Raw genomic sequence first — 19,856 nt, forward strand, 5'->3', positions numbered from 1 at the left:
AGGAAGCTGCTCTCTATCCTTCATTTTATCTTTGGAAAATGTGGCTTACTCGTCCATTTAGCTCACTGAATATTTCATAGCGTGGAGTCAACACACACGGCAATAAAAAGGTGATTTCAAGCGAAAGCCATATCCGGCAGACTTTATGGGCGTGCAAGCACCTCACCTGGATCCCCCCCACCCCACCCCCTTGCTTTCTGCCCACATCCCAAGACAGAGTGAAGACCACCCCTCCCTGTCAGGCTTATCTACTGTTTTTCAGGCCGCTGGACAGACCTCACCCCCATTGGTGCTTTGAGACGGGGGGCTGCATCAATACTGCTTAATGTTTTAGTGAATTACAATATCCACCCCAGGCTATGGGCTGCCTCAAACTTTTTCCTCTATCTGACTAGGAGAGAGTCAGACACTGCCTGGGTGGTGCAACTTGAGGAGTGGGATGAAAGAAAGAGATGCAGAGTTAGATGGATGGACACGTAGACTCAGAGAGACAAACTTCCACATTTAATCAATAGAACACCCGCACTTGTCAAAACTTGAGTTCGGCGCCCCACGTAACTGAAGTTGCATGTACAGGCTTGTGTGTTTGTGTATCAAACTGTACATGTTTCATCAAAACGGAACTGTACATCGATGCTTAGCACACCGTGTGTTGCGTCAGCGTCTCAGTTTGAGCTTCTGGAACTTCGAGACATTGTAAGAAAGTGCAAACAGACAGAAAGAACTGAGAAGTAATAAAATTCCAGCTTCCTTATTCCTCACTCCTTCTCACCCCTCCACGCCTGTCCGGCGTGCGTTCGGCCACGGAAGAGTGCATTTTTCATTTGGATAATGGAGCATTGACTCTAATTGAGAGGACAGCCTCATTTGTTTGCCAACATGTCAATGGCCGGGCCTCTCATTGTTTCCACTACATTTACATTAATGCATTTCTCCCCACTTCTATTAAACGGCATCCTCTCCAGCCAAAGCTGCTGCTGCTGCCTAATGCTGCTTAGTCAGTGAAAAAAGGTTAATAACAATCAAGCAGAAATGGGAAAGAAAGGCTCTGTGTTTCCTACGGCTCTTCATTGGCCTTCTGTAATGGACAGTGGTTGTAAAGGCGGAGGAGACCAAATTCTGCTGAGATTTTCTCTTTTTGTAATTTTATTTATGGGCTTTTTAGCCCATATTATAGAACAATTGAGAAAGACAGGAAAGTTGAGAGAATGGGATTGGGAAATGACAGTAGGATGTACTCAAACATGAATCCTCAAGAGCCAACAGCTCTCAAGCACCACAGATTTATATATATATATATATACATATATATATATATATATATATATATATATATATATATAGTATTCATTTGAATCATTCTTTTATAAGCATTTACATTTTTTTTTTAAATTTAATACTATATTGTTTTACACTAATATCTTTTTAGAATTTTAAGTATTTTGTGATTATTATTTTATAAATACTGTTTTATATAAACATGTTATTTTAATGTTTAGAATATTCATATAATAGTTTTCATATTTTAATTTTTATACAATTTTTACACATAAAAACCTTTATACATATTTTTCTTTTTTTCTTCTTCTTCATTTCTAGGAAAAGAAAGAATTAGGCATGTTTTTTTCTCTCTCAATTTCAATTTGTTTTAATTCTACTTCATTGAATCAAAATGCAATTCTGCATTCTGTTTGCCTTCTCAATTCATAATGAGTTCAGATTCAGGAATATTATTGTCTGTACAAACTACTTATGTGGTTCCAAACAAGAAGTCATTTGTGTCCAGGGTGCCTGGTGTTTTATTTTTTTTAGCTCATCAGATTTTGATTAATTAAGGAGCAGGCACAGAAAGTGCTATAGAGATCCCATTACCCAAAGGTTGGTTAAAGGAGCTGTTATTGCCTCTCTTTGCCATGAGCTCTCAGGACAGGGTCAAACTCCAAGGTCTTAAATTTGTATAAGATTAATACGTTGATATGAGTCCCTCGGGGTAAGCAGCTTTTATATAGCAAGATTTAGACACATACAATACACAAGCACACATTTACAGAAAAACGCACAATACACTTGTACAGATGACCCAGTTGCACCTGTGCTGACAAGAGCACTCTGCCCAGAGAGTAGCCCTCATCTGTCATACACACACACACACACACATCAGTGTTTTAGTGTTTTTTGGTTTTGGTTAGGTAATGTGTTATTTCATTAAAACAGACACTTGCGCTTGACCACACTAACACACCTGCATTATGTGCAAATGAGTACTTCTCATCTCTCATCATCTCACAGTACACACGCTCCCTAAAATAAGCCATCTGACCATCTGTAGCATCAATGAAACACACTTTAATGTGCACAAACATTGTTTTGCAGACCAAAACAAAATGAAAATTAGTTCCTATGTGACTTTTATGTCTGTTACAGTCGCTTTATTTGATACGATTTACTCTTTTATATGAAATTCTATTATTTTATAAAAAATATGACTATTATTTTGTAAACTAATAATTTTTTAATAACTTTCTGAAAAAGTTAAAACCCCTTCTGTCCCACCCAAACCTTCTGTCTGAACAGGAAATACGCCAACTCAGGACAGAAAACTGCATTTATCAAGCAGCTTTTCTCATTGGGCCTTTAAGCTGCACTTCAAGAACAGTCACTAAGCCAGTCCCCAATAGCACAAATGATGACACCTGTCAGAGGAAGAGAGAAAAATTACGCACCCCCACATCCTAATGTTCGCTGATAAGATTAGAAAACATCGTGTTCTTCGGTGACTCAAAATGAACAGGAAAGCAACAGAGTAAAGAATCTCATTTGCATCCGCTTCAATGGAGAGAAATGGATGAGAAGAAAGAAAAAGCACATTCATTTACATGCTGATACACAGAGCGAAAGAAAGACACCTCTTCACACAGAGACCTAAATGAGGGGGTAGATACTCATTTAATTCCAGCGTGGAGACAGGGAGTGAGAGAAAGCGCTTAAGTGAGACAGAATGAGTGAAACAGAGGGAGGTGAATATGAGGAAAAAGACGAGAGAGGCCTTGAAAAGGGGAAACAGCAGCTTGTATTAGAAACCTGTAATTTAAATCAAAGGTTATAATCAAAAATTTATCAGTTAATTGATCTCGCACATGCTGCTTGCCAAGAGAGCAATTTAGAACCCTGTCGCTCGGGCTGCAAATCTATCGAGCCCTGCTCTATAAAGTAAGTTTGTTGCCTTGTAATGATCAAGCAGTCCTCTAATGTTCTCTGAGAGCTGATATGATAGGGCCCAGACAAAGCCATTCAGCAGCCAGGACCCCACGTGTCTCAGATGCAGCTGCTTTTCTCTGATAAGACAAAGAAAAATCATGCCTCAGAAAGAAGGAACAGGACAACCAAATATTACAATTCTGTAATCATTTACTCACCCTTATCTTGTTGCAAATTTGTATGCTTTTTTCTTCTGTTGAACACAAAAGGAGAATTTTGATGAATCTTCATGTAATATACTTTTTTCCCATCTTTTAAGCTCCAAAAGTCCTGTAAGTTTTTAAGATAGATGTATGTGAGGAACACACAGAAATGTTGTTATTCTTTGATAAACTTTTCTTCTGAAGATTATTGAGTGAGCTGAACTTCAGAACATAATCGATCCAAATCATTTAAAAGAACTGCCTCAAAAGCTAATTCTCAGGTTCAACTCACTGATTCATTGATTCGTTCAGAGCGACTCTGGAGTTCATCACATAATCTGTTGTGTGGCTTTAAAAGACTTTGAACACAGAGCACAAGTCATTTGGACTGCATTTATGGTGTTATCATGCTGGTGTTTTGTTATTTGTGATGTTTGAAAGATGTACGGTAGCCACTTATTCCTTTTTTTAACCCTTAATACATTTTAATATCAGATGAAAAGTGTATAAGGGAGAATATTTCTTTTGCCAGCAAAGAACAGGGATCTGAATCAGCGCTTGGATTTAATCACTATAAGTGGTTTTAATATCTGAAGCTTATCATGGTGTATGATTCAGGTTCAGATTGTCAGGTGCATTAGTTGCTCTGCAAGTTGTTCTGCCATTATCATGGAATTAGGTCCCATTCTATCCTCTCATGTGTTATCACGACCCAGGCATACAGGGCTCTTATGATGATCGCTCATGTCACGTCTATGAGTACAGGGCTCTTATGATGATCGCCCATTTTATCAAGCTTTAAACCATGGATATTGCATGCATTGTCCCTTGAAGAACCAGAAAATCTGGATTAGTATGAGATATGTAACAATAAATCTGATAAAATCTCTCTCCTTCTTTCTTTCCAGGGTAACCAGGAGGCCCCTGCTCCCCCAGAAGCCATGGCTCAGCCGTACGCTCCAGCACAGTATCCTCCCCCTCCACCTCAGAACGGGTTGCCTGGCGAATACACCCACCCTGGGCAGGACTACACGGGGCCCAGTCCGGTCCCTGAGCACGCTGCAGCCCTCACTATCTACACACCCACACAGACACACAGCGAGCCACCTGGCACTGACAGCAGCACGCCTTCCCTCACAGGGACTAGCAGCATACCAGTGAGTGCCACTAGCAGCATGCAGGCATGGAATATTTATTTTATTTTATTTTATTTTATTTAGAATTCCATGTGAGTCATACGAGTAGCAAAATCACAATGTATAATTATGTTGCATCTAGTGTAAGGTGAAAAACCAGTGTTATTTCACAAAAACAATCATGCTGTGAAAAAAATATAGATTTTCAATAAAAAACAATGCAAATTACAGTTTTATAAAGTGTAAAAATATTTATGCAAAGTAAATTGCCATTGGGAGGTGGCAAAAAGTTCATTTTTTACCCCATGAATAGGATGTTTTTATTCATTTTTGAGTTACTTTTAACATCGTACATTTTTTGTTGTCAGAATCAGACTCTAATGTCCCATTTTAACATGTCTGCATTCAGACAGACTGAGATGAAGAGAAATTGGGGCTAGGAAATAGAAGAGTGTGGAATGAAAAGAGCTATAGAGCTAGTGCAAGCAAAGATAAAAGCATAGGACAAAATAAAAGACGTTGAGAGAAAAACCATCCTTCTCTATTTAAAGAGTTCTTCTGCTTTCTCTCTCCATTTTATCAAGCTTTAAACCATGGATATTACATGGCTTCATATCTTAAACCCCATGGAGCCATTTACCATGGCTAACAATATCACAAACGTCTCAATGGACCACTTAACGAGTGCTGCCCAAGTGCTTTATCTGAGCATATGACAAGAAACTCTGAGAGGAAAGAGTGTCCTTAGACCCGGTCCCGTGGGTAAGTTGTGTCTTGTCTGTTTGCGCTACCCTTTCTTGGTTCCTATAGGCCTTTGATTAACACATTCACTTACACTGGAGGGAAAAAAGCAGAAGGACAGATAAATCCCTAAAGGTTATTTTATTTTATTCACTTATTTATTTTATTCACTTACATTTGATTTGATGTTATATAAAGGATTCAGGGCTTGACACTCATCCTTTACAAAACCCTTATACCATGGTCCTTGTAAAATACAAAGTTTTAGCATCATTTAGTCACTGTATTCACTGGAAATTTTGTTTTAAATATTGGACAGTTTGGCCCAAAGTGTCCCAACTTTTTCTGCAAATCTAAGTATCTACGTAAGCATCTAAATACAGTTTCTAACACAGTGTCTACACCAGACGTGACAGTTGTCACACCCGGCTGCAGCAGCTAAAGTCTGTCTACACTGGACGCGACAAAGTGACGTTGAAAATCTTTTGAAATTTGTGTCAATACATCATAAATAGAATGCAGCAGCAATTTTTTGTCAGGGATTTGTCGTGTCGTGCCACTCGCATCCGGTGCTGACACTGTGCAACAGTTACTTTTGTTGTTATTGTAGCTATCAGGAACATATATTTAATGTTCCTGATAAACACCATGAGTGTCTCATTTTCTTTAGAGGATAAAGACTTTGCTGGAGCCCAAATTTGTGTTCACAGTTTGCTAATTTATGTCATAGGGAACTAGGGAGTAAAATGAGACACAGCCAGAGAAAGATCATAAGAGAGGAGTGGGAAAGAGAAATTACAGAGCAAAAACTTTTCTTCAATACAAAAAGATGTACAAGGTCTTCCTGGCCTTTGGGGGGTGGGGTGAAAATGTAATCTTTTTCTCTTTCTGATTGGGATATGCGTAAAGCTCTGAGGTGGTGTGGTTTAAAGGACGTAGATATAATCCCACGCTCAGCAGATCGCAGAGAAGCGATGCTGACAGGCCCCGTAAAGGCACCTGAGCTCTAGCTGGGCTAATCCACGGCTCGACTGGAGGATGTACTTAAGCTGTCACTCTGGCCTAACCCACCAGGGAAATTCTCCCTTTCTCCCTCTTTTCTCTCTCCCCACGGAGGATCATTAGCAAAGAAGGAACACTACACCTCAGAGAGTGGACGGTAATCACATCAGATCACATATCAGATCACAACAGCACAGACTCTAGATGCTTGGTAACTCAGCGATAAAAGACTACTTACCTCTCTTTAGGGTACGTGCTAACAGTTTTCCACTATGACTGTCATATTGCCTTGGGTGGAATTGTCTAAACTTTGATTTGCAACTCGCTCAAACACAGCCGTACTGCTCAAAGGAGCGTGATGTTATGTTATTAAGGCAATGCCATTATTTCCTGCACTTATTCTTGGCCGCCTTCCCTGAGTAGTTTTTACTGTGCCATTGATAATAATATTGCAGGTATAAGCGCTCTTTAAGCCTCCATATTCGTTACCGGCTAAACCTGTTGCGAGTCAGATTACCTTGTCTAATTAATTAGAGCTTTGCGCAAGAAAGGCCAGTGTCTTCTTTCTAGATGACATTTGACGGTTTGTATTCGCATCTCAGTGTGAGGGAAGGATGATGGGATAGGAGGGGAGGATGGCAGAAGTGTAGAAGAACAAAAAAATATAAAGCGGCTCAAGCTAATCCCTTTAAGTGAAGCACTGGTTTGGCCCTAATCGGATGTAATCTACCTGCTTGGCAGCTTTCCAATCAGATAGTTTCAATTATGTGGTTGTAGGGGCATTCTGAAGGGGGGAAGTGCTGAGCTGAGCACTTTGAAAGTGATTTGCAGATAACACTGAATGAGTGCGGCAATAGAAACGATTTAGCAGGACTCATTCCACACCCAACCGCACATAAAAACACGGGCATGAGCGAATGTGGGCAAACACGAGCCTTCTGTGACGTTGCGGTAGGGGAGGGGGTTTGGATGTGAGGTCCAATGTGGTGGTGTATGATAATGTTCAGGCAATTATTTATTGGTGCTGCTTGGCTGCTCCATTCCTTGCGGAATGTGAAGTGCAGGGAAGTTGCTCTTCTACAACAGGAATGGAAACGAGAAGTGCATCGGATGTATGGAATGAGTGTAGTTCAGTGTTAGGGAAGGCTAGCAGAAAAACACAAGTGAGAGGAGATGATCCAGTATATACTGTATGTGATAGGGCAGGGGTTTTCAAAATCGAATGGCAAAATGTAGTTAGATAGATATCTATCAATTTAAAGTTGATATGATGCATGTTTACTAAAAAAATGCTGGACAGAGTATGTCAGAGCGATTTGTCATTCCACATTTGTCATTCACTAAATCATTTGGCATATTTAATCCCAGACCCTGGCAAATGGAACATTATGTAACACTCCTGACTTCAGTTGTGGTAATTGGCTGTCATAAACCTTTAGAGGGAGTAGTATACCTACTTGGGGTTAATTTGGGGAGCTCTTCTTAGCTGACCATAAAATCCTCCCGTATGGATTTACTATTAGCTTTTTTGGCAGGATTCACATTCTGGTACTCTAATGCAGGTTGCTTAGCTCCTCCCCGTTGTCATCCTGATAAACGGAGTGCTGGAGAGAGGGTCATAGTCCGTCTGCATGTACAAGCAAGACATCAAATCCTCCTCCTAAACATCTTGCGACGTCCTCCGGAGGACGACCTGGCAACCCAAGCGAGTGGGGAGTTTTTTTCCTCCTCGATCGAAGGCCGAACACTTTTAATTTTTTTTCATCTTGTGTGGTGGTTGTTGGGAGCGCAAAGCCCTCTGAAACCTTGTCTCTGAAAGAGACAGATGCAGCCCATGCTAGCTGCAATATAATTAACATGCAATTAACACAAATTAAAAGGCAAATTGCGCAGACGAACCCCCTGTAGATGGCTCCTTAGCGGTGACGATGAGATAATTAGATCCAAACCTGGAGTGCGGAGTCTCGAACGCTTACCTCTTCTCTCCCTCTCCTGGCCTGGTGTCAACTCCTCCAGAGAAGAGCGCTCCAAGCCGCCACGCTCAAGAGCAGGGGAAGTGCTCCGAATAAAGCCAGAGAGATTATATCTTTCGACTCAAGAGCGAGCGAGCCGGACTATGTGTTTTACAAAGCGCTTGTTATGGCGGAAAATTGTCCTCTTTTTAAGCAAAGCGTGCAAGACAAATGCGAAGCAGCCCTATGATTTCTCTTCATTTTTATCACTGTCCGCTACTCGCTGCGCCGCGTCGCTACATGATGACTTACATCTGAGAGGACCTAGTCAATACGTGTTCCCATAAAGTAAGCAAATCAAAGCCCTCATCCTTCTCCCCAGCACTTGTTGGGCAGAGCGAGGAATTGGAGGTTCTCAGAGGCCACGCTCCGCCAGTCGGTAATGGGCGAGTCTGCGCCATCGCACCGCTCACCTGTTAGACATGATAGATAGCGCGGCTCTCACCACAGCGACTGCAGACAGAGCATGTGAATGACCGATGGCACCAGAGTGATGGATGAGGATGAGGGAGCGGGAGCCCAGGGAGCAGGGGCACCAGGGGGTAATTGCACCTCCGCTTGCCCATCCATCTGCTCGGCTTTCGATCTACCACCATCAGGCAGGGGCTACATGCCTCCGCTGCTCGCCGACCTCGGGCGGCATACACAAGGGGCAGGACGACAGGCTGTGTGGATCCAGAGCTGACCTGTGTGCTTTATCTTAACAGGGCTTGACTGTCTACATTGCTGTGATGATTGATAGTGCCAATGTGCTGGTAAACACGGTGTCCTCTCACAGAGACCATGGAGAGCCCACTGGGAGAGACTGTGCATTAGAGAAGATGAGGAAGTTGTCAGATGGAAAAAGCAGAAGTTGGTGACCCTCGACATTTAATGGTTCAGAGGTTTCGCCGTTGTTATACTGTATAACCTGTAGTGAGAGTTCAAACTTACCTTCATCGTTCTCAAATAAGGATGGTTATTGATTACTGACCATGTGAAGGGTGTATGTTTAGCATTGTTTATACACAACATTTAGTGGGGATTTTTAACACAGGTTTAAAGGGACAATTCATCCAAAAATTAATATTCTGTCATCAATTATGCATTCCAGACCTGTATAACTTTCTTTCTTCTTTAAAGCATACTTTTTAAACAATATTTTAATTGTTTTTGTCCATACAGTGCCAAAACAACACTAGGCCAAATATATGAACAAAATAAACACTGAGACATTTTTCAAAACAACATCAATATTTTTACTCTTGGGTTTATGTTTGTTTCCCCAAAAAATTACCTTTGGTTGAGCTCGTCATGCTGTAGCTACTGTACTATACTGCTGTAAAATGAACATATATTTTTTTTCAGTAAGGTTGCTTGAATAAATATTAGATAAGCACAGAAGATGCTTGTCTGCATGGTTTATTATATCTTTATGTTAATTGCAAAAAAAGATACATCTTTGAGACCCATAGAAATGTAAAGTCGCTTCTGTCATGTCACTGGTGTCATTTCCCCTGTAAAGACATATGTCCTCTGCAATAATGGTTTTGTTCAGCGAGTTAAACTTTAAAATCTCATTTCAGCTGATATTTTATCATGCCATTTTTCACCTTCTCTCTGTAATGAGTGAAAAAATGAACGCCTTCCAGGTCCAAATCTTTTGCATTTGAGTAGGTATTATGTTCTTAGCTGTGTCTACATAATTGCATTTACTTCACCTTTTTCCTCTATTTTTCTCTGTCAGGGTGTGAGCGAAAAGGGATGGAGTGATAGATATCTCATTATATCTTCATTACCTAATACATGATATATTGCCATCTTCTATGATTCATATCTCTAGTGTGTTTTGTGCCTAATGAGGGGGAATTTGTCCAGCCCACTTATTATAATTAACCATGTACATGAAATGCAAGAAAACACACTTGGAATGTATGGATAAACCTCAATACTATCAAAAATGATTGAAAAATAAATTCAATGGGGATGCACAGAAATCGTGAGAGAAAGTTTTGATTTTTAGCTTCAGTTTTTAATCTTCGGAATTCACTTTAGTGCTCATTTTATGCGTGAAAAGTTTAAGCCTATTATTTCAGCCTGTTTTAGGCCTTTCTGACTTTTGAAAGCTTAATAAGATCCAAAAACTTAACCATTTCACTATATCTAGCGTGTCAGCTTTCAGGCTGTTTATACTTCATTGACTTCCAGTCCTTTTTAAGTATTTAAGTCTACTGCTATTGTTCATACAATATTTACAACATTTTATTATTAACTTGTTCTTCACTGTTTGTACTGCGGACCTGAACGATGCCTCAAATCATGCAACTTTACTTTTGCTTTACTTTTAATGCGCTTGGCATTTTTCCAATAAATTTTCTCCTTACAGATGAAACATAGGCAAAAATACCCCATAGTCTTATGCTGAATAACCCCAAGCCATTTGTAGCTATGGGAATATAATAAAGACTGTACTGTGGATTGTACTGTTTTAGGCTAGAAAGAAACCACCTAGCAACCAACAAGACACCCTAGCAAACACAGCAAATTTCTTTCTTTCTTTCTTTCTTTCTTTCTTTCTTTCTTTCTTTCTTTCTTTCTTTCTTTCTTTCTCTCTCTCTCTCTCTCTACAGTGTGAATCTGCTCTAGAATACAGCTGTCTATGGGCCCAGCCAAATGTAGCTGCCTTCAGCACTTCTTTCTCATTGATCCTGCTAAGCTGGGGGAAGTTTAGCTGACATCATCTCTTCATCTGTGCTCCCATGTTCTTCTAATTCATTATGTACATGAAGGGCTGCTGCTCTGTTGCTGTGCTCACCATGCTTTTTCCTTCACTGAACATGTCTGCACACAATAGCTGAAAAACAAGACAAACTCTTAAACGCAGAGGATTCTTCTGCATCTGCCAGCCTTTGCATCATGTCTGGATTAATTATTAATTCAGTTATGCACTAACCTGATCCTCCCTCAAGAGCATTTTTATAGATATTGATTTATTATTTCTTTCTGTATTGTTTCATAATATTTGATATGATTGCATGTCCATAGGTGTAGATAAACAGATATTTTCACTGATATTATTCACACTTTTCTACTTAAATATGTGTTTGTTTATTAAATTTTTTTATCACATTTTGTTTATTTTCCAGCTCTGAATATGTTCAGTGTAGTATGTACAATCTTTACCATAGATTTTCTTCTGAAATCTGCTTTAAAAAAGCAAAACCAAAAAGTTTTATAGTAAATGAAAAATAAATAATAATATAATTATAATATTATGAATATATGTATTTTATATAATGTCAATATTATTTTATCATAATAATAGTGTAATATATTTTTTATTTCAATTATTTGTAACGTAAATATTAATATATATTTTTTTTATTAAATCAACAATGCATATTTTGTTTTTATTGTTACGGTGTATAGATTTATTTATTTTTTTTAATCAAATGAGCAAAAAATTAAAACAGCTAAAAAAATTGTTCTTATCTTGGACACTAACAGTAAAGTTTAATAATTGGTTGATTTTTAGTAGAGTACACTGCATAAAGTGTGGTTTTTCATAATAATATTATAATATATTTATTTATTTAAAATATTTTTAACTTACTGTAAATATTAATATAATATTTTTTATGTTAAATCAACAATGCATATTTTGTTTTTATTGTTAAGGTGTATGGAATATTTAATTTGTTATTATCAAATAAGCAAAAAAATAAAACAGCTAAAAAATTATTATCATGGATACTTACAATTTGTTTAATAATTAATACTGGCAGCAAAAAAAAATGTAAATCTTGTTTGAATTCTATTGGAAACATCACTGCGTGGTTTTTGCACACCATGCGTGACAGTGTGTCTGGTTGGAGTCTAGTCAGATGAAGCTCAGAGAACAGCGAGAGAAATAGTGAGAATGGGATGAAGGCTGTAGCATCAGGGCTTGTGAGGTGAAAGATAAATGTGCGTCACGGACAGCAGTCCATCCTTGAGCACAGCTTTGTCACTACCATTTCCTCCACATGACGGACAGATGAGCACACCATCTTTACGCCTACTTTCTCTCTCCCTACCCATTCTCCCTCAGGTCTTTATAGACGGCTGCTCAGTAAATGCATCCTCTGGTCTCCCCATGTCAGAGTTTTTTTTTTTTCTTTAATTCTGTATCCACACTTCCTGACAGCTTCTTTAATCTTCACCGCCACATACAAATGTTGGCAGAGTAGAGGGAATTTGTAATATGCCACTAGCATGCACTGATCTCCACCTGCTCACCCACCCCCTCACCGCACCGTAACCGTTTCCCGCTGCACTTTTTCCAGGTCATGGCGGCATTTGAGGTAGGAACTAACAGGGCTGTGCTTGTGTGTCTTTCAGCAAGTGGATGATGTGGCGCAGACAGACGGCTCTCAGCAGCTTCAACTCCAGCCCTTAGACTCTTCGGAGAAGCAGCAGCCCAAACGGTTACACGTCTCCAACATTCCCTTCCGCTTCCGTGACCCAGACCTCCGGCAAATGTTCGGGGTGAGTCTCAGGCCTCGGCCAGATGGCAGCAGGTTGTATCTCAGAGGAAGGCCTGATTATCAATCCTGTTTCAACTCTGACAAGGACATTGATCTTATATGCAACTGTGCAAAGATACTGTAGATACTGTAGTTGTAGTATGTTTTTTTTTTTTTTTTTTTTTTTCTCTAAAGGACTAAACTAGGGCTGTCAATTTTAACAGTCCTAGTTTAATTGAGTTACCTAGTGTGGCCAGTGTAGTCTGATTCCCAAACAAATTTGAGACTTTTTTTTAACAAATGAAAAACATATATTTTAGTATAATCCGTTTCCTGCTTTCATACACACCCTGCCATTCAAAAGTTTGGGATCAGTAAGACTTTTAATATTTTTTAAGAAGTTTCTTCTGCACATCATGGCTGCATTTATTTGATTAAAAAAGAAAGGTTCATTTCGTGCTTTTATATTTTTTGGGATGTTTATTATTTTCATCAAGGCTCCATTAATATACTTTAAACTGTAATTGATTTCTGTGATCAAAACTGAATTTTCAGGATCATTACTCCAGTCTTCAGTGTCACATGATTCTTTGGAAATGATTCTAATATATTGATTTATTATCACTGTTGGAAACAGTTGTGCTGCTTCATATCATTTTGGAATCTGTGATACTTTTTTCAGGATTTTTTGATGAATAAAAGTTAAAAAGAACAGCATTTATTCAAAATAGAAATCTTTTCTAACAATTAAAGTCTTTATTATCACTTTGTATTAATTTAACACATCCTTGCTGAATAAAAGCATTAATGTCTTTAAAAAAAGTAATAATAAAATTACTGACCCAAAACTTTTGATTGGTAGTGTATATTGTTACAAAAGTAACTGTAAAAGTAAATATATGCGGTTCCTTTTAACTTTTCATTCATCAAAGAATCCTGAAATAATATCACAGGTTCCAAACAAATATCAAGCAGCTCAACTGTTTCCAACTTTGATAATAAATCAGCATATTAGAATGATTTCTTAGGGATCATGTAACACAGAAGTAACTGGAGTAATGATGCTGACAATTTAGCTTTGATCACAGATATCAATTACAGTTTAAAGTATATTAAAATGGAAAACTGGTATTTTAAATTGTAATAATATTTCACAATATTAAAGCTTTTTCTGTATTTTTAATCAAATAAATGCAGCCTTGAAGGAACTTCTTTCAAAACATTAAAAATCTAACTGATCCCAAACTTTTGACCGGCTGTGTGTGTGTGTGTGTGTGTGTGTGTAAATATGTGTGTGCGTGTGCGTGTGTGTATATATATATATATATATATATATATATATATATATATATATATATATATATATATATATATATATATATATATATATAGCTAAAGCCAATTATTGCATGGCATTTGTCATTTATAAAAAACTTTAATATTATTAAGAAACCAGAAGCCAGAGCCATTTCATAAAATTATAAATATTCTCAGCTAATATTAATGTATTATATGCAATTATATGTGATCTGTTCAACAACCAAGTAGTATATTATGTAATTAATGTGAACAAAATTGTAGACACTTAGCATCCATAGTCAAAGTATAGTCTAAATATTTTAACATAAAAGTATTTTATTTTTCACAATTTTCATTTTATCCCTCCAAGCCTAGAAAGTGCATGACAAAGTGCTAATTGATTTAACTGCATTATATTAGTTTTCATTTGTATATGTAGCTTGTGACAAGGGATCAGTAAAACTTGTTTTTTAAAAACAAGGGTATTCAATCAAAAAAGTATTGTTATAATGAGAGCAGCATCAGGCTCGGTAATGGATGGTCATTATTTAGCGTTTTATCCACAACTACTGCTCCTCAGTCTGCGTTTAGATGTAAGCACTCTCGGCTAGAATCAAAAACAAAACTAATGAACGACTCGCAGCTTTCTTTAACCGAAAAAACATCTGTGCCCATCTCTCTAAGACTCGAGGACTCGTACAGTTAAACTCCAGCATACCTTTGAATTATCAGCAGCCAGCAAGGGAGCAGCGTTAAACACTGGCAGCTTGTTACTGGAGGCTACAGGCAGCGTAAGGAGGAGAAAAAATGCTGCTGGTCCCAGCTTGTTAAAAACCGGAGTCTGTGTTTACTAAGGGCACTGTGTAGCAAACAGTAACACTTAAACTGGTGGAGGACTCTGGGTGCAGCCTGCCTGCTGAGTCTTGAGAACATCTGTTCCTCACGCTCTTTGTTCTCTAAGAGAGGCTGTCCTCTCCTCTCTGCTCCTCTCCCGTTCTGCCCAGCGTTGATGTGATGAGCAGAGAGCCACACAGTGGTCCCACCAGTGGATACGTAATTAATAGCAGTCCTCACTGTGGTTTAAAACTAGAAGTTTATCCTCATTAGGTTTGTGTTGGCTGACAGCTCCGATGTGAAAACAGGCACATGTGTGACCAAGTGTGTGTATGTTTGTCTGAAGAGACTGCTGCAACTTGCTGTGAAGTCTCTCAGGGACCCAGGGGTGCAATTATCCCATGCCATAGATAGACTAGTGGGAGAGGATGGGATGGACAAGCACTGCACACCTCTAAAGCCCCAAAAATGTGAGAAAAGGCAAGTCTGAGAACAGTGACTGAAGCACAAGGGGAGAAGATTTCCATCTACTGATGGTTTCAAACTCCTTAAGCACTTACTCAAGGGATTTGCTGGCTACCCCAAAACCTTTGGCTTCTCCCCATATTTATAGTTCTCAAAATATATATATATATATATTTATTTATTTATTTATACAGAAATAAATTAAATGTTGACTTACAGTATATATATTAAAATAGAAAACAGTTATTTTAATTTGTAATAATATTACACAATTTTAGTATTAGTAAATTGTATATTAGTAATAGTGTATTTTTGATAAAATAGATATCTAATGTAGATATTAAAAATATATAAATAAACGATATAAATGAAATAAAAATATAACAAATATGGCAGAAGGATATACAAGGTGCCTGTTTTAACGTAACTTTAATAACACAAACTGTTTGAGATGTAATTGTGAACCCATTGTGTCAACAATAGTCTCGAGAGAGAAGTAAGTTTTAAATTAAACCTCCAAATGAATGACTTGTATCTTTCAATGTTAATTCTTTTGATTATTGTGGATAAAAAGGCACAGATCACACTCACTTTTAACTCAAGACAGCTTTCTTAACCATTTCTGATTTCTCAATTTAGCAAATGGAAATTCAATTTGGAATAGCTGATTATGAGAACTGCAATTTTAAAGGCTTTTTCCTCATTCGAGTACACTGGCTTGGGCCGTAGTCAAACAAAGAGCGACGATTAAAAAGCTCTATTACCCAACCTTATTTGAGCCTCATTTTATAATTAGAAAAAGACATCCAAAGCAATTATACAGATGAGTATGTGGATTTAATGCTAGTGTATGAAATTGGTTTTAAAGCACCACCATGACGATTCCACACAGAGGCTGCAAAATTGTGCGACTCCTCCCATAATACTCCCCTGCACTGATTTGAGCGATCCTACACTTCAGTGCATATGTATATACTAGCAATAAAAATGAACCCCAGCTCTGGGGAAAGTTAGTGTTAGATTAAAACAGGTACCATGTTATTCTGAATTAATAGAGCGTTATTCCCCTCTGTATTTCCCTTAGAGGTTTGAATCTTCTAAAATATTGATCACCCAGGGGACTGCAGGGGTTTACCTAGAATCTCAAGCAAGAGCAGAAGCCCCATATGTTTTTGTAATGGGTTTATAATGATACCTGCTTGATTTCCAAACAAAACCATCTTAATGTCACACTACTGACTCGCTTTTTTAACTACTCTCCCTCCATTTTCACAGCAAAGCTGACTCGCTTCAAACAATTCTCGTGAAGCGTTTTCCAAACCTATCAAGTGTGTGGACCACCAGCAGTCTCACACTACGATCTCCCATTGATCCTAATTTCATGTAGGCCTACACTCTTATTAAAGCTCTCTGCTGCAAGGCAGTGGTGATGATGGGGCCTATGGTGACTAGCTGTGATTAGTTCAGTTTTCCCAGGGATGACTACCCTGGGAAATATTTCAGTAATACCATAAGCCCATTAGGGCGGGTTAAAACCATTAGCGTCCGCAGACTTTGTTTAGAGCGAATCGTCTGCGGTCGTGAGCAGGTTCACGCTGAGATGCAAATGCCGGCGTTTGATTCCGGCTCTGGCGGGAGGAAAAAAAGCATCCTAATTTGAACAAATGGAGGGAATCGTGTCAAGTAGCAGCTGTTTGGGTTTGGCTGCGGAATTTGAATTGGGCTGGAAAAAAACAAGCGCGGTAGATCAAGCAACAGCCGGCTGAAATGAACTGCGAGGTGTCAGTTTTTTTCCCCGCTTGAGATCAGAGCGGCATGCTCAGCCTCCTCCTCACTGCAAACATGCACATATACAGTCCACCTCGGGTTCTCCCCATGGCTGGGCGGATGAAAGGCGGCTCTTCTTAACCTTATTAGTGACCCGGGCCCTCGATCAATCCCATTGAGCCGTAGGTGCCTGGAAGGCCCATTTCTCCCCTGTTGTGCTGAAATGAAGCCGATGCGGCCTGCTTGACAGGGTAATTAGTTTTAATGAAATAATACAGCCATTTTAGACAGCAATTAAAACCTGCTTTTATTCCTCCCATTAGGGGAACTTAAGGTTTTGCTTTCATTCCGCCGCGTTCCGTAATGATTTCCAAAAACGGCCGCGTTAAATGGAACACTTAAGCACGGTTAACCCTCCGGGGAGCTCCGGGCTGACCGTCACTCCTCTCCAGCGGCCGCCAAAGTGGAAGAGAGAAATGCAAACAGAACCTTTATCACATGTGTCACTTTGTGTGGTTGCTCTAATTGCTGTCCTACGCTTTCATATAAACAGTCATGCTTACTGGCACATTTATAGCGGTGCACCCTGGAGCCTCCTGCTTCCATCTAACCAATTATTCAGGCCTATTCCAAATTACTTCTTAAAGAAGCTGTCTCTTCCTTCGGCTAGAGCAGTGGTGACCTTGCGTTGGCATGTACTGGCATGTTTATTAATTTATTGAAATAAACCTGCTTGATTCAAGATCTTGTAGTGGAGCTCCCTAACCACGATCCTGATTAGCATAAAGCGAGGTTAACTTGTGTTTCGTGCAGCGATGGTGGTGTTTATCACCTCTAATCAGGCCACTGTTTCTTCAGAGTTCACCTTTAGGCCACAGGTATGAGCGGTGTTCAGTCAAAGGCCAAGAAAGTTTAAGCTTCTTTCCTCGAAGGGCAACCAGGCTACAAAATCCATATGAGTCTGAAAGAAGCTTCCAGACAAAGCCGTATCTCAAAGGGAGTGGTCAGTGCCTCATGGCTAATGCTAATTAGAGAATAAAAATGAGAGATTGGGCGTTTCAGAGGGCCATGAGAATAACAATCAGATAAAACCACAGAACGGAGCGCAAATAGCTGGAAAATAATAACCAAAGTGACAGGTAATTACGAGGATGGTATTCGTCACTGAGATAATAAACAAATATATGGTTTATCATCGGCGATGATGGCTGCTCTATATCCAATTATCCTTTTTTTAATTGAGTCAGGCATTTGGTGTTAAGTCAAGCCAGAAATATCCTCTCCTGTGGCTTCGGCCAGCTTTTATCAGTCAAAAACACCACAGAAAATAACAAGCCATATCGTGTCATTAAGAGCACTGGTGCATACACAGCAGGGTGCCGCTGTGATCTTTTGAAGTTTGCTCCCATCAGCAGTATGTCCTGCTCGTTCCCAGAATCCCGACCCAGCCGAGAGCTTCATGTAGTACAATTGGTTAGGCAGCTCAATTAAATTTACATCATAGGATCTGAGTTACTTTTTGAAATATACAAGATGTATTTGTAGTTTTTGTGTGTCATGCAAAGTTAATCTGAATTGATCAGTCTTATTGAGTGAATCAGTTGAGTGAATGATTGTTTTAAACGAGTCGAATAAGTGAAAGATTAATTTACTCGCTTATAAAAAGAGTCACATTTTCTTCCTGAATCAGTGTTTTTGAACAGTTCAACTGATTTAATGTTAAAATTGCATAAGTCACATTAAAATCACATTAAAATCATCATAATAACAGCCACTTGTTTTATCAAATGAGTAAATGGTTCATTTACTCACTCATAAAGACATGCTGAATTCGGAACAACATACTATTAAACATATTACTGGTTCAGAATTCAGTGAGGTTTTTTTTTCTCTCTCTCCTGAATTAGTGACGCTTTGATGTATTCATTTACTCACTCTTAAAGAGAGTGGTTGCATCTGATCGTCTATACTGCTTCACTTTATATTAAAAAATATGCAGTATACTCTGCCATGTTTAGTATTCCACCCCAAACAAAGGTTTAGTCAGTTAGTGGTGAGGAAAAAGTAGCAAAAGTAACTTAGTAGTGGGAGACTACATTATTAGCTTTTGTTGTGTTTTATACTGAGTAATGTTGTAATGAATTACTTTTAAAGTAACGCATTACTGATGAGTGGTGCTCATCAGTATCATTTCTCTGTCATGGCAAAGGAGATGTGTGAAGGTTTGTCTTGCGTGTTCATAGTGAAAGCGGTGGGTTTACTATTTTAGCTCACTGTGCAATCAAGTAGTCAAGTTTCCTGACAAACTGCAGAAGAGATGAGTTCTAATTATTTCTTCTCTCTCCCTCTCTGTTTTTCTTTCCTTCTTTCTCCCCTGTCTCTCCTCTTTTCTTTTTTTCCTCCCCATCTCCTTTTCTCTCCACAGCAATTTGGGAAAATTTTGGATGTGGAAATTATTTTTAACGAGCGGGGCTCTAAGGTAAGTCAGCTGGAAGAGCAGTTCTTTGTCACTTCATACTTCTTCCTCCCCACAGGTCTCCTCTTCCCTTCATGAGCCGAATAATTACAGCTCTTACACAGCAGCCGCAAAGTGACTCAAACGTCACACTCTCACACTCGCTCACACTGAGCCGAGACACGTTTTGGAAAGGTAGCTACGCCGAGAGACAACTGAGCGGTTTCAGCTGAATACGAGTCAACTTGCCCGGTTATATA

General features: G+C 38.9%; 1 protein-coding gene across 13 annotated transcripts in view; it reads left to right on the forward strand.

Annotated features, from left to right (window-relative positions):
* The window catches only part of LOC109084702 (RNA binding protein fox-1 homolog 3-like), a 384,371-nt gene that overhangs the window by 335,355 nt on the left and 29,160 nt on the right, over window positions 1-19,856 (forward strand). For 10 of the 13 annotated variants that reach the window (XM_042735826.1, XM_042735823.1, XM_042735822.1 and 7 more), the window contains 3 exons: window positions 4,310-4,582; window positions 12,652-12,798; window positions 19,567-19,620. In XM_042735826.1, coding sequence (XP_042591760.1) covers window positions 4,310-4,582; window positions 12,652-12,798; window positions 19,567-19,620 — 474 coding nt within the window. The remainder of the gene's footprint in view (window positions 1-4,309; window positions 4,583-12,651; window positions 12,799-19,566; window positions 19,621-19,856) is intronic. The other 3 variants (XM_042735825.1, XM_042735819.1, XM_042735820.1) reach the window with 1 other exon arrangement.

The sequence above is a fragment of the Cyprinus carpio genome, chromosome B12, assembly GCF_018340385.1.
Source record: "Cyprinus carpio isolate SPL01 chromosome B12, ASM1834038v1, whole genome shotgun sequence".
In the NCBI taxonomy this organism is placed as follows: Eukaryota; Metazoa; Chordata; class Actinopteri; order Cypriniformes; family Cyprinidae; genus Cyprinus; species Cyprinus carpio.